The sequence below is a fragment of the Pteropus vampyrus genome, unplaced genomic scaffold (genome assembly GCF_000151845.1).
Source record: "Pteropus vampyrus isolate Shadow unplaced genomic scaffold, Pvam_2.0 Scaffold1000002944, whole genome shotgun sequence".
In the NCBI taxonomy this organism is placed as follows: domain Eukaryota; kingdom Metazoa; phylum Chordata; class Mammalia; order Chiroptera; family Pteropodidae; genus Pteropus; species Pteropus vampyrus.
Window position 1 is genome coordinate 1,589 of NW_011917346.1, and position 19,877 is coordinate 21,465.

The 19,877-nt window shown below is 52.4% G+C and overlaps 1 protein-coding gene and 1 pseudogene across 1 annotated transcript; both read left to right on the forward strand.

The window, feature by feature from the left end:
• Nucleotides 1-5,089: 5,089 nt before the first annotated feature.
• Nucleotides 5,090-6,173, forward strand: LOC105311292 (annotated as a pseudogene).
• Nucleotides 6,174-10,648: 4,475 nt separating this feature from the next.
• Nucleotides 10,649-11,680, forward strand: LOC105311293 (melanoma-associated antigen B2-like). The gene has a single exon (XM_011387278.1). It carries the CDS (start codon nt 10,649-10,651, stop codon nt 11,678-11,680), a length of 1,032 nt encoding a protein of 343 aa, XP_011385580.1.
• The last annotated feature ends 8,197 nt before the right edge of the window (nt 11,681-19,877 follow it).

The following is a 19,877-nucleotide window of genomic DNA, read 5'->3' on the forward strand; positions in this document are numbered from 1 at the left end:
TCAGGCCCGACCCTGATTGGCTTCCCAGATCAGACGAGATCGAGCACGTTCAGGGTGGCATGGCCATTGCTGAGTACTTTATAAATATTTAATTATGAAGGCCAGAAAGGGAGAGAAACGCTAAATAAGAAAAAGACTGTTGATTCTTGGTTTCCCTAATTTCTTCTAGTGTATCTTCTTGTAAAAATTACCGTTATAAACCTGGAATTGGTTAGATTACCTACACATGCAAGAAATATTAAATCCTAACGAATTAGTCCTCATGCTCACAGTCTTGGTTATTTCCCAATCATTCATTTAAAATGAGCTCTCTAGAAGGAGTTGTGCTAATACTGGAGATGCTTTAATAAACGATAACAACACAACAAAAACGACAAACAGAAGACCTTGCCCGGCCACTCCAGGCATCCTCAGTTACTGCTACACCATCTCTGTATGATGCAAAGCCGTGGCTCACCACGCATCCGGTGCCACTCTGAGATCTCACTCTTCCAGCATCTGGGTGGAAGGCCTCACGCAAAATGCCTGGGGAGTCAACTGACATGGAGGTCGATTCTGACGGGGAGGGCAGACACTGTGAGTAGACAATCCACTCACCTCTCAGCTGAGGCCCTGGATTTACCGAAGAGCAAATTTATAAAGCAGATACATGTCTTCATTTCTTTTCGTTGAAGGAGGAAAGCAGATGCAGAAAGACGACTGTGGCAACGGACAGTGGAGAAAACGTATTGGAAGAGGATGCTCCGTCGAATAGTTGCCATTGACCAGCACAGCATTATGGAAGGACACATAGCAAAAGAGTGACTGATAGAAGGCCATGAAAATCCATAATTCGCTGTTAAGCACAGGCAATGTGCACACAGCATTTGCTTCCAGACGTGGGTGCTCTCGTATATGTGGTAGAATCAGCGCAGGACTGAAAACCAACTCTCCTGACCACTTGTCTCTGAACAGCCTCAATCTGATTGCAACTTTCTTTGCATCAATAGGACCTGCTCTTCCTTTTAATCCAAGGGAAAAGAGACTTTTCCAGTTCCGACTCTTCTCTTTGAAGGTATGTTTTAATGTGAAACTTACTTAAACTACGACAAAAAAAAAAAAGACCAAATGTGGATCCTTTGAATTTTAGAGTCTAGTACTTGCCATCATGTAAAAAAAAAAAAAAAAAAGTCGGGATATTCTAGGACCTAAAAAAGAAGGAAAAAGGAAAGGGTAAAGAGGGGAAGGGGTTTCAGATGAAAGCAATCAAATGTCAGTATCCTGGGGCCAGACAGTTTGGAGTCTTAGAAAACTGCGGATCTCTCAGTGACAGATAATTTTAAGTGAGGACGCAGGCTGGGCTAGATGAGGCTGTGGAAGTGGTGAGCAGGGACCGGCCCCTCACTGAGATGGAGGACCTGAGAGATGAAAGACTAAGCCTGCAGTGAGAGATTGTCCTTATCTTTAGCCACCCTGGGAATGTGAGTGAACCAGGGAAAGTCTTCACCCGGAGTAGGGAAGGTGTCCCATGCTCCTGTCCCAGTGCTGTGGAACACAGAGCGCAGACAAGATGTGGTATGCACACCATCGCCTGGGAGGTTCTGAGTAATGAGGGTGATACTCCTTTGAGGTGGGGTGCCCAGAATGCACTGGACTGGGATGCCATTCCCTGGGCTGGGGGCTCTGAGAATGCTCCACCAAAAAGGCACTCAAGAGGTTTATCTTGAGTATCAATTGGAGAATTCTAGGCAGGGCCTGGATATTCACTGGTGGTTAGACGAATACAAATAATGGTCATTTAGATGGAAGGACAGCTGGGAAGGGAGATGTCAGTCATTGACAGAACTTCCAAGAACTCTGAGTCGTATCCAACTGGGAAAGACTCCTCCACAAACAAGCGAGTGAGGATATGATTGGACTCAATCGTTCGTGCTAAGCAGCGGTTTGGTTGATTGCAATCGCTTCGTCCTGGAGTTTGGTGACAGGCTCGATTTCACGGGACTGGTAAGAGACAGGACGGGCACGACACCTGGTCTGCATTCCCCTGGAGCGCACACTGCTCATTCCACGCCTCTCTGCCTAAAGCAGAACTTGTGTTCCTTCACATGCCAAAATGTGCCCCAGAGAATAAAAATAAGGACTCTGTGCCCAAAGACTGGGTTCAAATATGTAGCCAAAGCAATGAAGAATAGCACAATAGACGAAAGTTGTGAAGAGAGAGGTGGCACAGCTAATATTCGGTGACAAGGTGATCATCTGCATATGCAGTGTCAGAGCAACTGAAAGTCAGGGATGGCAAAGCCATCCTGGGCAGCTCCTTCCCAGAGGACATAAGTCAATGAAAACGGAATGCACAGAGTCTCATTCTGACTATTGAAAAGAAGTGTAGATGAGCGTCATTTTCCTCTGACAGTCCACCCGCTGTCCTGTGCCCCATGCCTGATCTTGCAGTTTCCCTGCCGCACATCAAGCGTGGGACACGAAGCTACAAGGGGTCCATTAGGGACACAGCTCAAGAGTGTGCAGGGATGTGGTCTTTCCAAGCAATCCGGCAATCCAAGAGTCAAGGGACATAATGAGCTGACACCCAGGAACAGGATGGGGAGACTGCCACCCCAGAATATAGGGGCTGGCTCAGAAAAACACCCAAACTTGCTCTCAGATCTAGACTGCCCAGGCTGGGCAGTCAGACTCCCCATCCCCTCTTTTAATCCCCAGAGTTGTCAGCTCTGGGGAAAGCCTTGGCCTTAGGGCAGTGGCCTCCGGTCAGGAGAGGGAGGATCCTGGATTGCGGACATATAGAGTTGAGGACCCCGAATGACGCATGTGGGGACCCCTGACTCCAGAACAGTGGCATTCCACAGGGACACAAATCTGCCGTCACCTCGTCGGGACTCACGCATCCCGGCCCTATTGTGGCTCATGCTAACTTCCACCTGGGAGGACTCAGGGTGGGACGGACCTCAGTGGGAGCAGAGTAAGCGCATATGAGGGATGGTGGGATCCCTGCACTGGCCATGATTGAGGGGAGGGCCTGGAGGGACGAAACAGGGAGTCGCTCTTTCGACAAATGACGGGCTTTTAAAGACCCCCAATCCTGCCCTCGGCCGTTAAAGCCGCCGGTCGCAGCTACGAGGCTGCTAAGCCGCCTCATTTCTGCCTGGTTGACCTCAGCGAAGGAAGGGCCTCGTCTGACAGGGTCATGCCTGCAAGGGGTCCATTGTAGGTTCTGCAGAGCGAGGATTCGTGTCCATAACCGGAGTCCTGGTGGGGACACTCAGCACCAAGGAGAGGACCTCTTGCCTGCAGAGGGAGCCCCACAGAGTCCCGTCCAGCTTGTTGGGCACACAAGGCCCCAGGCAGATGTCTTCGGAAGCCCAGCGTCCTGACTACGTCCCTGAAGACTCAGGACGCTGAGGGCTTCGTGCGGGGCCTGGCGCGCTCGGCTCAGTCGAGGGAGGAGTCCCAGGCTCTGATGAGGACCCTGAGTGAGGACTCCGAGCGAGGGTCTACAGACCACCGAGTCCTCATCGATTGGGTCACACAGAGCTCCGCCCCAGATGGTAGGCCAGAGGGACCACCCCTATGTGTTCCCAGAACTTTCTCGCAGCTGCTGCCGGACGTGGCTCACGCAGACGTTGGCTTCAGATTCTAAGAGCTCGGACTTTTCCAGAGCTTTGGTTCAGTACAGGCTGGGGCCCCAGCTGTGGTCTGAAATCAAGGTGAGGATCTGAATGTGGGCAGACTGGACCAAGCCCGTCCCCATACCTAAGGTGGCTCAACAACGTCCCGCCCCTGAGACTCGATGAGGAAGGTCTCTTGGAGATCTCTGGCTAAGGTCTGTCTGCATAGTCTCTGGGAGGAAGGCTTTGGCCTAAGATAGTAGCTCTGATTCTTCAGATCGAGGCAACGGCCCTCAGGAGAGTCACGGGGAGGGCCCTGTGTGCCAGTTACGGGCTCTCCCCACATGAAAGTCGGCAACACAAATCAGCCACCCTACTCTCAGTTCTGGGAGGATCCAGGCAGGGGCAGTCATATTTGGCAGGCCCTGATGTCCCCATTGGAGCGCAGGGAGGTGAAGGCCTGGTGTGGAGGCTGGTAGGCTAAGGTCAGCGGAGGAAAGAGACCCCGCCCCTGATAGATAGCAAATGGGGACCCTGAGGGAGTGCCTAGAGATCGCCAGAATATCTGTCAGGGTGGGCCCCTCACATCGTTTCTGTCTCGAGTGTCCCAGACTGGAGAGGGTGATGGACTCATCGAGCGGCCTCAGTTCTATGGGAGAATGTGTCCCCGGTCTTCACGGGACTCAGGGTGAGGACCCGGAAGACTGATGGTTTCAGTTTCAATCACCGCACAACCAGAGAAGACAATGGAGAGTCCCCCTCCTTGTTTGCAGCACTGATGGGACCAGACATGGAAGTCAAGTGTAAATAAACCCTCTTTTCTTTTGATGGTATTGTGCTCCTGAGACCTTTGTCGGAGTAGAGGGATGTCAGATCAGCAGAAGTGGCTGTCCCAAGCCTTCCCTAGAGTGAAGATGAGGACCCGGAGTGAGGCCTGAGGAACGCGAGGTGCCACGACAGTGAGTTTCATGGAGCGGTCAGCGGGGGGTGTCCCCTGGCGGGGGCAGGGGTTTGAGGCACCCCTGATGTTCCTCTTGAGATGCCCCAAGAAGACGAGGACCTACATTCGACGTATAAATTTAGAGCAGCACAGAGGAGGGCGCCCAGACCCTGCCAAAAATGGATATGATGGCATTGAATGTGAACTGCGAAGACCCCCACACTCCACAGGGGAGGGAACACTTCAAGGACTATACCATCTGCTTCTGCTCTCACTCCAGTAAGCAGCAGGCAGGCCTGGCAGACTGAGACCTAAGGCTCACTTTCAGGATTTCAACCCATTTCTCAAAGGACAGGTCCGTCAGACCAGGAGCCCTGTGGATTCGTAGAGCACTGTCCTCAAGGGAACCTGCAGAAGTGGCCTTCTTAATGTCGTGGAGGTATATCCCTGATGAAGGTGCTCACACCCTCTCATCCTCTCTCCTCTCATGCCCGGAACACCTGCTGTCCTACCTGCACTCCTGCCCGCTGTCATTTTCCCAGTCATCATGCCTCCGGGTCAGAAGGGAAAGCTGCGAATCCATGAGAAAGGCCACCAGGCCCGAGGTGCGACCCAGGTTCTCAGAGCTGCCAAGGGGAAAGCACTCCCCTCCGCGCCACCTCCTCCTTTGGGAGCCGTTGTGCACGGAAAGCCTGCTACTAGGTCACGTAGACCTGGTAAAGGGCCCCGGAGAGCCCAATCATCCATCTCCATGTCTGTAGGTTTTTCTCGCACAAGATCATGCGAGGGCGCCAACGGCACAATGGAGAAGAAGCAAGTTCCTACCAGGCCCCACCTTCCAGAGTGCAGAATGCACGAGATCCTCTAAGCAAGATGACCAGTATGTTGGTGCTCTTCCTGCTGCAGATCTACAAAATGAAAAGGCCAGCTACAAAAACACATAAGCTGAACATAGTCGGGAAGAACTACAAAAATCACTTCTTTGAGGTCCTCTAGAGAGCATCTTTCAGCATGGAGGTGGTATTTGGCATCGACCTAAAGAAAGTGGATTCTCCACATCATTCCTCTATCCTCCTCGTCAGCAAAATGGATCTGCCCAAAAACGGGCGGGTGAACCGTGTCGGCAGATTCCCCAAGACCAGTCTCCTGATGAATCTCCTGGGCCCGATCTTCATGAATGGCGACTGCGCCACTGAGGAGGCGATCTGGGAATTTCTGAATAAGATGAGGGTGCACGCCGGAAAGAGACACTTCGTCTTTCGGGAGCCCAAGAAGCTCATCAACCAAGATCTGGTGAAGCTTAAGTTCCTGGGGTACCGGCAGGTGCCCACAGAGATCCAGCACACTACGAGTTCCTGTGGGGTCGGAGAGTCCACGCTGAGACCAGCAAGATGAGGTTCCTGGGGTTTTTCGCCAAGATCAATCGTACGGTCCCCAGTGCCTTCGCATCCTGGCACAAAGAGGCTTTGCGCGATGAGGAAGAGAGAGTCCGGGCCACAGTCCCACTAACGGCTGACCCCAATACCGTGGCAGCGAATGATCCGGGCCCAGGCACAGCAGGGCGTCCGACACCTCCTGAAGTGGGTGCAGATTCTTCACTTTCTGCTTGCAAAGAGCAGTCAGCGGTCTAAGGAGCGGAGAGCAGACTGTGAGCGAGGGAATGCAGGGGGTCGCACCCTTGGGTTCCCGTTCTGTGTGGGTGTTTGGAGATTGATCTGTGTTGTTACTTTTTCATCCTTTTCAGTGGAGTAAGTTCTAGATAAAGGTTAATCTAGTATTATGATCTAAGTAATGAAATATATGGGTCGCACTCATGGTTGTTTCTCAGGTTGAAGAGTTAAGAGTTTTCCCGTTCTGTAAAACCAATGGGGAAAACTTCCTTCTTTCTTAGGAATCTGGTGCCACATAACATGGCATTGGAATAAGCACCTCCTTGAACTGGTGAATAAATAAATCAGTAAAATAAAGAGAATGGAGACATAGAGGGGAAAAAATGTAAGATCGCAAATATTGGGCTTCCCAATGCCTTTTATTCTGTGTTTTATAAAGTCGTAACTTACGGTATGTTCTTGGCTACTTCAAGAATGTTGAATTAAATCATAATGTATTAGGTTCGATTATTCCCCAGATGGTAATTAAGCATCTACTCTACGAACGCTCCATGCTAGTGCTGGCAGAGCTGAGAAAAGGAAGACCTAGCCGCGCATTATAGAGTCGACGAGCAGCTCTCATAATAGGAAAAGGGTGATATACACTCGGAGACCCAAAGCGCAAATGAAAAGACAGCACGGGATCGGAGACCGGTGGCTCCAGATGAGAGCACTCAAGTGTAAATGCCCTGAGGCAAGGCAGTACCACTGGACCTTGGGAACATAGAAGGCCCCGAGCGGGAGGGCATTTTATTTAGCTGCACGGTGGGCTAAAAGAAGTTGTGAAAGTCGCGAGCAGGGGCCTCACACTCGCATAGATGGTGGCCCGCATAGTTCAAAGTCTAAGCCTCGTGTGGGAAACTGCACTTACGAGTTACTTTGAAATTCTGACGAAACCACCGAGAAATCACCAAGAACTGGGAAGGAACGTGTGCTGTGCTCTTGTCCCAGTGCCGGGGAACACGGTGTGCCAATTAGATATTTCATGCACATCGTCTCCAGGGAGTTTCTGGGAAATATGGGTGATAATCCCTGGAGCGGGGATGCCCAGATTTCGCTGGTCTGCCACTCTTTGCCCTCAGTTGGGGGAGACTGAGTCCGTTCCCTAAAGAAAGGTGTTCAAACAGTTTCCCTTGTATATAATTTGGCAGCCTCTGGGCAAGGTCTAGATTGTTGCTGCTGCTGGAATGAACGAAAGAAGAAGTGGCTATGGAAGAAAAGCCGCTGAGAAGGGGGTAAGTCTTTGGTACGGGAAACATATTTTAGAAGCTTTCTGCTCTATCCACAGAGGAAGTCTGCCTCACCTCGACATCGAATGACGTACTCTGATGGGGGAAATTTGACTTAACTCTCCCTGGTAAGCAGTATTTTGCGTGATAGCGTTTTCCCTGTCCTGGAGCGCTGATATTCTCGGACATCTCCTGGGTTAAAAAAACTAAGTGTCCGTGAGGGGACTGAAACTCCAAGGAACGGAAGAATCATAAAAGAACCGGCATCCTTTAAAATCTCAATGCAGGCACTCTGCATGCATTCTATTCATTCCGCCAGGCCCTGAGTCAGAGCTAACAAAACCCACTGCACAGATGAAAAGCCTGAGGCACACAGAGGTGGGTGATGTGCCTAAATACACAAAGCTGTTAAGTGGCACGGTTGGCAAAGGGGTGGTCTTTCCCAGGAAGGTTTTAATCAAGAGACAGGAGCTATGATGAGGATCCCCTTACAGGAGGTGTGGGGAGAGCAACATGCCAAGCAAAGGTGTCTGCCTGAGCACTCGGACACATATTCTTCAGGGTTTCCAGGAACTTGTGAGTCCCACCCAGGGAGGATGACCTCGGGTCAGGAGAGGGAGGAGTCCCAGTCTCCGAGAAATACGCAGGTGAGGACCCGGAATGAGACATGAGGGAAGCACCCGCGCAGAACCGCGTAGCCCGCGAAAGCACAGGGGTCCAGAGCGAGAACCAGAGGAGCTACCACTGAGGAGTCCCCAGCTGTGTGGTCACAGGGAGGGAAGGACCTTGTCACAGGCTCGAACCCCACGTCCGCAAAGGGTGGAGCCTTGACCATAACCGGAGTCTAGGTGAGGACCCTCGGTGCCTAGGACGGGATCTGGCCCCCAAGCGGGAGGCTCAGTCCCGCCCTTTTCGTCATCACTGGGAGGCCCAGGGCAGACGTCATAAGCAGTGCGCCCCCACTTCCCCACCGGGACTCGGGAGGGTGGGGCCTTCGTTAGGGGCCTGAAGGACTCGGGTCACTCTAGATGCAGGAGTCCCGGGCCCTGACGTCACAAAAGCGAGGTCCGTCCACGACGTCCTGCGGGCCACCGAATCCCAAATGACGAGGTCCCGCAGAGCCCCGCCCCAGCTGTCAGCCCTCGTACATCCGGGACCGCCCTGGCGGGGGGGACTCCCTGACTTCCGCTTCGGGGCGGGGGCCGAGGACCTTTTCCTGCTGCGCGCGCGCGGCGTTGGTTCGGCGGGTCGTGGATTCGCGGGTCTGATCTGCAGGCGAGGTGAGATCCCCGCGTGCGAACGGGAGAAGGCCACCGCCCCAATAGCGCAGGTGCCCCCGCCGAAACCCTCCCGTGCGGTCCGGCCCTGAGAGGCCCCAGCGGACTCTGCCGGACCGCACGGGGCCTGAATTGGGCCTGGAGTGTGTTAGGGAGAAGGGCTTCCTCTACGGGAGTACCCCGATTGGACAGATGGAGGACATCCCCGTCCGAACTGGGTGGGAAATGAGGGCCCCGAGTGCTTGTGAGCAGACCTCTACCCATGAAGGGCACCGCGCGGAGCCGTGCCCCTGCGTGAGCTCCGGGAGGCCCCAGGCAAAGGAAACAGATAAAAAGCGGCTAAATTACCCTCTAGCTGCGACTCACGGCGGTGTGGGCTGTACCCGACAACCCCCAAAGTGAGCACGGAGGCCCCGGGCAGAGCTGGCAGGCTGGGCGTCCGCACATTGTCTGTGGAGATGGTGTCAGGGAGGGAAGGGCCCTGGTCGCGTGGAGGAAGCCCAGTGCGACAAACGGGACCCAGTCCGTAACAGGATTCCGGGTTGTGACGCCGAGCGAGGATGGGGGACCCCTCCCAGAAAGGGGGCCACATAAAACCCCAGCTGTGTTTGCAGCCCTGGGGCCTCGGGCATGTTGACCTCAGGAGTTGCTCTCACTTACCCGAGCATCTCATGGAGGCAGGAGACGCAGTCAAAGGGGACAATCTCAGGTCAGAAGAGTCAGAATTTAGTGTTAAGGCAGGTTTCATTGAGAGAACTTGAGGACTGTGCGAATGTCCCCCACCGTATCAAGGGGGCCACGGTGAATTTTCTCTGTTTTTGACACTGGCTGACCTCAAAGATATATGTGTCGGTCATTAGTGCCCATCAGTCCCCACTCGAGGTACAGGGAAGTGAAGGTCTTGGTCTGAGGGGTGTGGTCCCACACCAGCAGAGGGAGAAATCTTAGACCCTATCAGAGTCCAATTTTGACCTTGAGTTGGGATCATGTGTGGGACCACCTGCCATAGGGCCTCCACCTGCTTGCAGCAGCTCCCACTTTTGGGAAACCAGGCTTGGTCAGATAAGGTCCCCTTCACTGTCTCCTATTGGGACTGAGAGCGATTGGCTCTTACTATGAGCAGTTCTGTACCTGGACCCAAGTTGAGGAATCTGAGTAAGGACTCAAGGTTATCAAGCAACCGTGAATAAAGGGGACATCGAAGCATGTATCCCGACCCTTTGATGTCCGCCCAAGAAATCTCAGGGGAGGGCCGTCAGGGTGAGCATGCCCCTCACTCTTCATATCAGGACTGAGGGAGGTGAGGCTCTTAGTGTGAAGGCAGCCACACCGTTCAGTTAAAGGGGAGTGCTGCCAAGCCTTGCAAGGACCCACGGTGAGGAGCTTGACTGACAACTGAGGATCCAAACGCACTCAGGACAGAAAGGATCCTGCTCAGCCCTCAGCACAGTACGTCCCCAATTAGGGGTCATTGGGAGGTAGACTGAGGCACCCGCCTTTCATTTATATACCTAGGTCCCTTGGTATCTGAGGTGTCACTGTCAGAGTGGTAGAGGCGAGCGTACCCAGTTCCTGCCCAGTGTAGACAGGATAATAGAGAAGATGAACTCAGAGGACCGCACGGGGCAGACACAGGGGCCCCCACTGCCGGCGCCTGCCGTCACCTGAATAAACCCAGGGCAGGGTGAGTAGGAGGCAGGGTGAGGCTCTCACGATGGGTGCTATGGTTCTCCTAGGGGATTGTCAGGGGACAGAGTGGCCAGGAGAACAGGAGCCTTGTGGGTTCCCAGAGCAGTGCCCACAGGGTAACCTGTAAAGGAGGCCTTCGGTGAAGTCAAGGGCGATCCTACCTGTCGGAGGTGCTCACCTCAGGTCATTCTCTATCCAGCAGGTGCGAACTCCCCTGCCCAGTGGGCCACAGTCCTGTCTGCTGTCCGGGACCACAGCCACCATGCCTCGCGGTCAGAAGAGTAAGCTCCGTGCTCGTGAGAAACGCCGCCAGAACAGAGCCGAGGCCCAAGGTCTTAAGAGTGCTCAGGCAGCGACAGCAGAGGAAGAGGCCACTGCCTCCTCCCCTCCTGTTACTGGGGATGGTGCCTCGAGCTCTTCTGTCGCTGGCAGTCTCCAGGCGCCTGCACGTGTCTCGGCTGCCGCCAGTGCCGCCGCAGGTGTTTCGTGCAGAAGATCTGACGTACGTGCCAAGAGCCGTGTTCAGAAGAGTGAAAATTCCCAGGCTGCACCTTCCAGTGAGAGCTCGGGCCACGACCTTCTAACTAGGAAGGCGGGTATGTTGATGCACTTCCTGCTGTGTAAGTACAAAATGAATGAGCCCATTAAAAAGGGAGACATGCTGAAAGTCATCCACAAAAGGTACAGGGAGCACTTCCCCGAGATCCTCAAGAAAGCCTCTGAGCGCATGGATCTTGTCTTTGGCTTAGAATTGAAGGAAGTCAAGCCCAACGGTCACTCCTATTCCCTTGTCTGCAAGCTAGATGACAGCAGGGATGAGAGTACGAGCAATGCCTTGCGATTTCCTACAAAAGTGATTCTGATGCCTCTGCTGGGTTTGATCTTCTTGAATGGCAACCGCGCCTCTGAGGAGGAGATCTGGGAACTCCTGAATATTTTGGGTGTCTACGATGAAGAGACACACTGCATCTTGGGGGAGCCCAGGGACATTATCACCCAGAATTTGGTGCAGGAAAAGTACCTTGAGTACCGGCAGGTGCCCGGCAGTGATCCTCCACGCTTCGAGTTCCTGTGGGGCCCAAGAGCCCAAGCTGAAACCACCAAGGGGAAAGTCCTGGACTTTTTATGCAAGGTCAATGACACCTTCCCCACTGACTTCCCGCCCCATTATGAAGAGCTTTTGAGAGATGAGAAGGAGAGAGCCCGGGCCACTGCGGCAACCATGGCTGGGGCTACCGACAAAGCCAGAGCACGCTCCAGGGCCACGTCCAGCCGCGACCCTCCCCACGAGTGAGCTCTGAGGTGGATTCCTCACTTTCTAGTTAGAAAGACCTGTTAAACTATGTTCCTAATATCGACGAATGTGTATCTTGTCTTTTTTTGCATTTTCAAACAGTGTTCTTTTCAACAGAAAGTTTATGTACATTCAGAATTTAAGTCGTGAACGACACAGATCACACGTTCCTTGCCGTGTGTCAGGATTAGGAGTAAGATTTTGGTTTTGAAATATGCACTGATAATCCATAAAATTCCTTTTGTGATGTAGAACAAGATAACATATCTTTAAGACAGCAGTATCCTTGGAAATATAAATAACTACACACAGAAAGATTTGGCATCAGAATATAGAAACGTATATATATAATATAGCTATATATTATCTATCTATCTAAATACATATTATATCTGTCTGTCTATCTATCTATCTATCTATCTATCTATCTATCTATCTATCTATCTATATATAGAGAGAGAGAGAGATAGAGAGAGACACACACACACGTGGTCAGCTTTGCATTGCCTTACTCCATTTCGTCTTTCCTTTTATACATTTAAAAGATGTTACCTGGCTTTGCTAATGATGTTTGAGAATATAAAGCACTGTGCGTGTACCTCTTTGTTCATGGCTTTCTTTTACACGGTCATTAATGGAGCATCAGCTCTTTGGAAGTCTTCATGCTTGCCCTGGGGGTGTTTAGTCAAAGAAGGCCCATCCCTTGCCTGAATAATTATACAGGCTAGGAGGAGCTATCGTTACAAAAGAGGGTGAGGTCTGCTCTACTTCATAAGGAACAGGTTCAAAGGAGAGTAAAGAGGGGTTAGAGAGAGCAGATTACTGAGCTTTCATTGTTAAGGGGCATTTTCGCCCACTGGGAGGTCCCCCCCCCCACCCACCCCAGATCACTGCATATTTCATGACATGCCTTAGATGTCAAAAAAGAAAAATGGAAGAAAAAGAAATGAAAAAAGAAATCCCAGCTGGATGAATGGTAATCTCTGAGGTCAAGATAATCAGAAATATTTACTATTGCCTAATGTCTCAATACAAGACAGGCACAGTGACAGGTGCTTTCTCTAGATCACATATATGCTACCAGTCTCAGAAGACAGGGCCGATCAGACTCGCTGGACAGTGGACAGCCTGTCTCATAGACTTAGAGTTTGTAATGTGCCAAAAGTCATGGGGTAGTAAATGGCAAGGATCAATGTAGACGGCTGGTCTAAATTATGGTAAGCCCACTATTCTACTCTCCCACCGTGAGACGCAACCTGTGACCCTTATTCTTTTTTCTAAGGATTTTTTCAGTTTTTCAGTTACATTTTGTTTGCAATATTGTATTAGTTTAAGGTATACAACACTGTGACCAGACATTTCTAAAACTGAGGAACTGCTCTTCCCTCTAAATCCAGTACCCATCGGACCATACATAGTTTTTAAAATATTATTGACTACATTCCCCATGCTGTACGTTACATCCCCATGACTATTATGTAACTATCGGTTTGTACCACTTGATCCCTTCCTCTTTTCACCCATCACTGTGCCCCCTCCCCAGTCCCATCAGGCAAGATCCATAGGTTCTCTGTATCTACGAGTTTGATTCCGTTTTGTTTATTTGTTTTGGTGTTTAGACTTCACGTGTAAGTGAACTCTTATGGCATTTGTCCTTCTCTGACTTTCTCTAATGTAGGACCATCCATGTTGTTGCAGATGGCAAAATTTCAGTCTTGTTTCTGGCTGAGTCATTAATATTTTACTGCATCTATGTACCAGCTCTTCTTTCTTTAGTCATTTATTAATGGACACCGAGGTTGCCTCCGTGTCTTGACAATTGTAAATAACGAACATGTGGATTCATATGTCTCTTCAATTTCGGTTTCTTGGGATAAAGACCCAGAGGTGGGATTACTGGGTCATTCTTAGTCTCTTGTTATAGCCTTTCTTTTAATGTCTATTTTGTCTGACCTAAGCATTGCTACCCAGCCTTTGTTGTTGTTGTTCTTAGCATTTCCATTTTGATACCCTGTCTTTTATCATTTCTTTGGGTGTCCTTCAATCTGAAGTGAGTCTCTTGTGCCCAGCATATGCGAGGGCCTTGTTTCACATCCATTGGGCCATTCTATGTCTTTTGACTGGAGTATTTAATCTCTTAACACTTAAAGTAAATAGTGACGGGTATGTACTTATTGCTATTTTAACATTCATATATTTATTATTTTTCCTCCATTTTCTGCTTCCTTCTTTCTTCTTCTCTTTTCTTCCCATTCCTTCTCCTTCCTACTCTTTCCTCCACCTCTTCCTCCTCCTCCTCCTCCTCCTCCATCTTCTTCTTCTTCATCCTTCTAACATTTCTTGTAATTGTGGCAAGGTGCTGATGAACTCCTTTATCCCTTCCTTGTCTGGGAAGCTCTTATCTGTCCTTTGATTCTAAATGATCCCCTTGCTGAGTAGAAGAGTGTTGGTTGCAGGTCTCTGCTTTCCACCACTTTGAATATTTCCTGCCAGTCCCTTCTGCCTGCAGAGTTTCTGTGGAGAAATCAGCAAAAATCAGTCTATGGGTGTTCCGTTGTAGATACCTAACTGCTTTTCTCTTGCTGCTTGTAAGATTCTCTCTTCGTTTTTAACATTTGGCATTTTAATTATGATATATCTTGTGATCCTATCTGGGTTCCTCTAATATGGGGCTGTCTGCACTTTCTGGGATTGGGTGTACTGTCACTGTGTGTAAATCAATGCAAGAGACAGATTCCGTGACTCTTTGATCATCTACATTTGCAATGTTTGAGAAACTAAAAGATCAGGTGCTCTCAAAGTCCTCCTGGACAATCTCTCCCCTTTTGAAAGTAAATCTATCAGAACAGAAGTCGCGTGAGCCTCTTCATCTGGCTGATGTAGACAAGTAATAGTCAATGTATTTCCTACCCTGGACAACACACCAAGTGACCTGGGCTCTGGCCCTGTGCTACCGTTTCCCCATCTCAGATTTCTCCTGGAGAGGGACCCATGGTCTGTAAGGATTGCAGAGTCGTACCTTCTCAAGAGTCTGAAGAGATGTGGGATTTACCAGGAAACCTTTAATCCAAGAGATGGGAACCAAGACGAGGGTTGGCACAAGAGGATTGGGAGACCAACACCTCAGAATATTGGAGGGCGGGCGTAGAGGGGGCACAGGGAGACGGGCCACATTGAACTCACACGCATCCTCAAACACAGCTTTGATGCTGAGCATCACATCCCTTCTTCAACAGGCTTTTCAGGGGCGTGAGAGCCTTGGTCTCAGGCCAGAGATCTCAGATGAGTAGAGGAGGAGTCTCAGGCTTCTCATAGAAATGACATTGATGAACCTGAATGAGGAAGGTGGAAGGACCCAGCCAGAAGAGTAGCATGCCATAAAGTCTCGTCCCAGTTGTCAGCCCTGTGAGGTTCAGAACAGTCCTGGCAGCTTGTGTCTAACAGTGACTTTCAGTTGACGTCCATGGAAGGTGAGGATTTTGTCTGAAGGCTCTAGTCTCAGATCAGCAGACAGTGTGGTCCCAGCAATGATGCAGAGACCAAGAGGAGACCCTGCATGGGTACCAGTCCACCACAGCTGACAGGGCCACACCTAAGCCCTCGTCTGCCGTTACCATGGGAGGCCCAGACAAGAGCAGACGGGTTCGAGTCCGACTCGGATTCGGCCTGCAGGGTTTCGAGAAGGCGAGATTGTGTTTTACAGGCCGGCTTTTCAGCAGAGGGTGGAATCCAGGCCTGAGGGTGTCAAGGAAAAGATAATCTATGAGAGATGAGGCAATGGGCTACTCCATAACAGATATGTCCATGGAACGTCTCGCTTTGCAGTTGCCCATGGCAGATCACAGGCAGAGCTCAGGCCAAGATTAACCCTCCTTTCCAGAAAGGGAATGTTCTCTGAGACTTCAAGTCCTTGGACTAATGGGTGAGGCTCGGTTCAGCAAAGGAAAGGTACCTGGTTCCAGACAGCAGTCAGTAGGATGACACACAGTCACAGAGAAGAGGGCCGCTTAGGCCCTGTCCCCGTTGTCAGAATTGAGACCATGTCGCCTAGTCTTGGTGACTTGACGAGACGTACTCACTTTCTCCCAGAACATCTCATGGACGGGAGGCACATCTTCAAAGAGGGCAGCCTGTGTCGGCAGAAGGAGGATTTCCAGCTTGTGCCAGGATCCACGGTAAGGACTCGCAAGGGTGAAAGGACCCTCCACCTCATCAGAGTCGGGGGCAACACAGATTCCTTCCGCCACTGTTAGCCTTGGTGAATCAGGGGCTACTGTGGCCAATGAGGAAATGTCACCTCTTCCTCAACGTTTTCAGGGAATTGGGGTCCTTAGTGTGAAGGGATAGGATGGAATATTTGCAGTTTGTGCCAGGAAACAGGGTGAGGACAGTGAAGAGTGGGAACGCCACCCGCATCATCAGTGGCCAAAATAAAACTTCCCACTGCCAGTTCTAGGAGGCCAAGGGCAGAGATGTCTGACAGAGGGGCCCATCGGTTCCCACTCAGGAACAAGTGACAGGGAAGTGATGGTTTTGATCTGACGGTGGCATTTCGATGTCAACACACATAGGAATCTCACACCTGCCCAGAAGTCAATGTAGCACTCGAGTTGGATCCCCGAGTGGAACCATGCCTTACAGTGCCTGAACATACCTGCCACACCTTTCATTCTTTGAGACCGTGAGCAGCTATGACCACATAAGGCCATCCTAAATTCTTCCTGCTGGACCACGGGTGGTGTGGATCTTGCTAGTTACTAGACAGGCTTAAAGGCAAGAAAGAGGGGAGTCTTGCGCCATGAAAGGTGTCAAATCGGGGAGCTTGAGTCAGGACTGAGGGATCCGACCAACACCGAATAGAGAGTACCGGAGAGAGTCGGGTCCCGCCCGTTGATATCAGCTGGAGAAAGGTCCGCAGGCCTATCGGGCGAGGCTCCCCCTCACCCCATCATACCAGGTCTAAGGGAAGTAAAGCCTTTCATTTCAACGTGCGGCTACCGGGCATCAGAACGGACGAATGTGATACGTGGCAGACACTGCAGCAGGCGCTTTACATTTCCTACTCACGTTCCAGAAGTTGAAGTGGCAGGGCTCCTCAAGTTCAGTTCACAGATAAGGAGCCTGAAGCTCGCTCACAGAGTTTAAAAATCTGCCAAAGTTCACATGACTGGGTAGTGACAGGCATGGAACCAGACCCTCGATTCGACTTAGTCTAAAGCCCACACTCTTCAATTCCCCGCAGCCTGAGGCCAACTTTGTGCCCCTTAATTCACGTTTCTTTTGTCCTTACTGCAAAATGAATTCCAAGCAATGAGAGGTCAGAGGCTGCATCCACTCCTGGACACCCAGAGTTCTCAGCCAGGGGAAAGCCGTGGCCTCGGGGCAGTGGCCTCGGGTCAGGAGAGGGAGGATTCTGGGTTGGGGAAATTTCAAGTTGAGGATCCCGAATTAGGAATGTGGGGGCCACTGACTCCAGAACAGTGACATTCCATAGAGACACAACTCTGCTGTCACCTTGTCGGGACCCAAACATCCGGGCCCTAATGTAGCTCATGCTAACTTCCGCCTGGGAGGGCTCAGGGTGGGATGGACCTCGGTGGGAGCAGAGTAAGCTCATATGAGGGAGGGTGGAATCCCGGCACTGGCCATGAGCGAGGTGAGGGCCCGGACGGTCGAAACAGGGAATCGCTCGTCCCACAAATGAGGGGCTTTCAAAGATCCCCAATCCTGCCCTCGACCGTGAAAGGCGCCGGCCGCAGCTACGAGGCTGCTAAGCCGCCGCACTTCTGCCCGGTTGACTTCAGCGAAGGAAGGGCCTCGTCTGACAGGGTCGGGTCCCACTTCTGCAGAGCGGGGATTCGTGGCCATAACCGGAGTCCGGGTGGGGACACTCAGCGCCAAGGAGAGGACCTCTCGCCTGCAGAGGGTGCCCCGCAGAGTCCCGCCCCGCTCGTTGGGCACGCAAGGCCCCAGGCAGATGTCTTCGGAAGCCGAGCGTCCCGACTACATCCCTGGAGACTCAGGACGGTGAGGGCTTCGTGTGGGGCCTGGCGCGCTTGGGTCAGCGAAGGAGGAGTCCCAGGCTCTGACCGAGGACCCTGAGTGAGGACCCCGAGCGAGGGTCTAGAGACCACCGAGACCTCGCCCATGGGGTCCCACAGAGCCCCGCCCCGGATGGTAGGCCAGAGGGACCGCCCTTAAGTGTTGCCAGGTTTGGTGTGGGAAACATATTTTAGAAGCTTTCTGCTCTATCCACAGAGGAAGTCTGCCTCACCTCGACATCGAATGACGTACTCTGATGGGGGAAATTTGACTTAACTCTCCCTGGTAAGCAGTATTTTGCGTGATAGCGTTTTCCCTGTCCTGGAGCGCTGATATTCTCGGACATCTCCTGGGTTAAAAAAACTAAGTGTCCGTGAGGGGACTGAAACTCCAAGGAACGGAAGAATCATAAAAGAACCGGCATCCTTTAAAATCTCAGTGCAGGCACTCTGCATGCATTCTATTCATTCCGCCAGGCCCTGAGTCAGAGCTAACCAAACCCACTGCACAGATGAAAAGCCTGAGGCACACAGAGGTGGGTGATGTGCCTAAATACACAAAGCTGTTAAGTGGCACGGTTGGCAAAGGGGTGGTCTTTCCCAGGAAGGTTTTAATCAAGAGACAGGAGCTATGATGAAGATCCCCTTACAGGAGGTGTGGGGAGAGCAACATGCCAAGCAAAGGTGTCTGCCTGAGCACTCGGACACATATTCTTCAGGGTTTCCAGGAACTTGTGAGTCCCACCCAGGGAGGATGACCTCGGGTCAGGAGAGGGAGGAGTCCCAGTCTCCGAGAAATACGCAGGTGAGGACCCGGAATGAGACATGAGGGAAGCACCCGCGCAGACCGCGTAGCCCGCGAAAGCACAGGGGTCCAGAGCGAGAACCAGAGGAGCTACCACTGAGGAGTCCCCAGCTGTGTGGTCACAGGGAGGGAAGGACCTTGTCACAGGCTCGAACCCCACGTCCGCAAAGGGTGGAGCCTTGACCATAACCGGAGTCTACGTGAGGACCCTCGGTGCCTAGGACGGGATCTGGCCCCCAAGCGGGAGGCTCAGTCCCGCCCTTTTCGTCATCACTGGGAGGCCCAGGGCAGACGTCATAAGCAGTGCGCCCCCACTTCCCCACCGGGACTCGGGAGGGTGGGGCCTTCGGTAGGGGCCTGAAGGACTCGGGTCCCTCTAGATGCAGGAGTCCCGGGCCCTGAAGTCACAAAAGCGAGGTCCGTCCACGACGTCCTGCGGGCCACCGAATCCCAAATGACGAGGTCCCGCAGAGCCCCGCCCCAGCTGTCAGCCCTCGTACATCCGGGACCGCCCTGGCGGGGGGGGGGGGGGACTCCCTGACTTCCGCTTCGGGGCGGGGGCGGAGGACCTTTTCCTGCTGCGCGCGCGCGGCGTTGGTTCGGCGGGTCGTGGATTCGCGGGTCTGATCTGCAGGCAAGGTGAGATCCCCGCGTGCGAACGGGAGAACGCCACCCCCCCCCCAATAGCGCAGGTGCCCCCGCCGAAACCCTCCCGTGCGGTCCGGCCCTGTGAGGCCCCAGCGGACTCTGCCGGACCGCACGGGGCCTGAATTGGGCCTGGAGTGTGTTAGGGAGAAGGGCTTCCTCTACGGGAGTACCCCGATTGGACAGATGGAGGACATCCCCGTCCGAACTGGGTGGGAAATGAGGGCCCCGAGTGCTCGTGAGCAGACCTCTACCCATGAAGGGCACCGCGCGGAGCCGCGCCCCTGCGTGAGCTCCGGGAGGCCCCAGGCAAAGGAAACAGATAAAAAGCGGCTAAATTACCCTTTAGCTGCGACTAACGGCGGTGTAGGCTGTACCCGACAACCCCCAAAGTGAGCACGGTGGCCCCGGCGAGAGCTGGCAGGCTGGGCATCCACACATTATCTGTGGAGATGGTGTCCGGGAGGGAAGGGCCCTGGTCGCATTGAGGAAGCCCAACGGGACCCAGTCTGTAACAGGATTCCGGGTTGTGACACCGAGCGAGGATGGGGGACCCCTCCCAGGAAGTAGAAGAGCCAATAAAGCCCCAGCTATGTTTGCAGCCCTGGGGACCTGGGCCTGTTGACCTCAGGAGATGCTCTCACTTCTTCCCCTAGCATCTCATGGAGGCAAGAGACCAGGTCATCGGGGACAACCTCAGGTCAGA

Coding starts and splice junctions, on each gene's coding strand:
- LOC105311293 (XM_011387278.1), top strand. CDS start 10,649: ATGCCTCGCGGTCAGAAGAGTAAGCTCCGTGCTCGTGAGAAACGCCGC.